The following is a 490-nucleotide window of genomic DNA, read 5'->3' as shown; positions in this document are numbered from 1 at the left end:
AGGGAAGAGTGTCGGGCCCCCCCCGCAGCCACGAGACAGCCAGGATGGGCCCCAGGAGCTGCAGGGGCTGCTCGGTGGGATGGCAGAGACAGCCCCAAAGCTCCAGGAGCTGCTTCCCCCGGAACCCCCCCAGCGGCCGGTCCTGCCTCACTCACCTGCACGCCTCGGCAGGGGCACAGCGCTGGGACCCGATGGCCATATCGATCTCCAGGATCCGGACGGAGTCCAGCACTGGGCTGGGTCCTGCGGGGGGAGAGCAGGCGGGTGAGGAGCAGCGACTGGGGGGTGGCAGCGGGGGAACCCTGAGCGAGAAGGGCTGGGAGGGACCCCTGGTGCTGACACCACCGTTCCTCTTCACCCACAGACCCACAGAACCGTTTTGGGTTGGAAAAGCCCTTCCAGCTCCTCCAGTCCCCATGTCCCCCAGCACTGCCCGGGCCCCCCTGGCCCCTGTCCCCCAGCAGCACCTCCACATGGCTCGGGAACACCT

The 490-nt window shown here is 69.0% G+C and overlaps 1 protein-coding gene across 1 annotated transcript in view; it reads right to left on the bottom strand.

The window, feature by feature from the left end:
* MYRF (myelin regulatory factor) overlaps positions 1 to 490 on the bottom strand; it is a gene marked incomplete at its 5' end in the record, with an annotated part of 13,493 nt that overhangs the window by 1,915 nt on the left and 11,088 nt on the right. The window contains one exon of the mRNA XM_010140417.1: positions 156 to 243. Coding sequence (XP_010138719.1) covers positions 156 to 243 — 88 coding nt within the window. The remainder of the gene's footprint in view (positions 1 to 155; positions 244 to 490) is intronic.

Source organism: Buceros rhinoceros, unplaced genomic scaffold, assembly GCF_000710305.1.
Source record: "Buceros rhinoceros silvestris isolate BGI_N320 unplaced genomic scaffold, ASM71030v1 scaffold31347, whole genome shotgun sequence".
In the NCBI taxonomy this organism is placed as follows: Eukaryota; Metazoa; Chordata; class Aves; order Bucerotiformes; family Bucerotidae; genus Buceros; species Buceros rhinoceros.
Note: the sequence above shows the minus strand (reverse complement) of the source record. Positions and strands in the feature narration are given on the sequence as shown.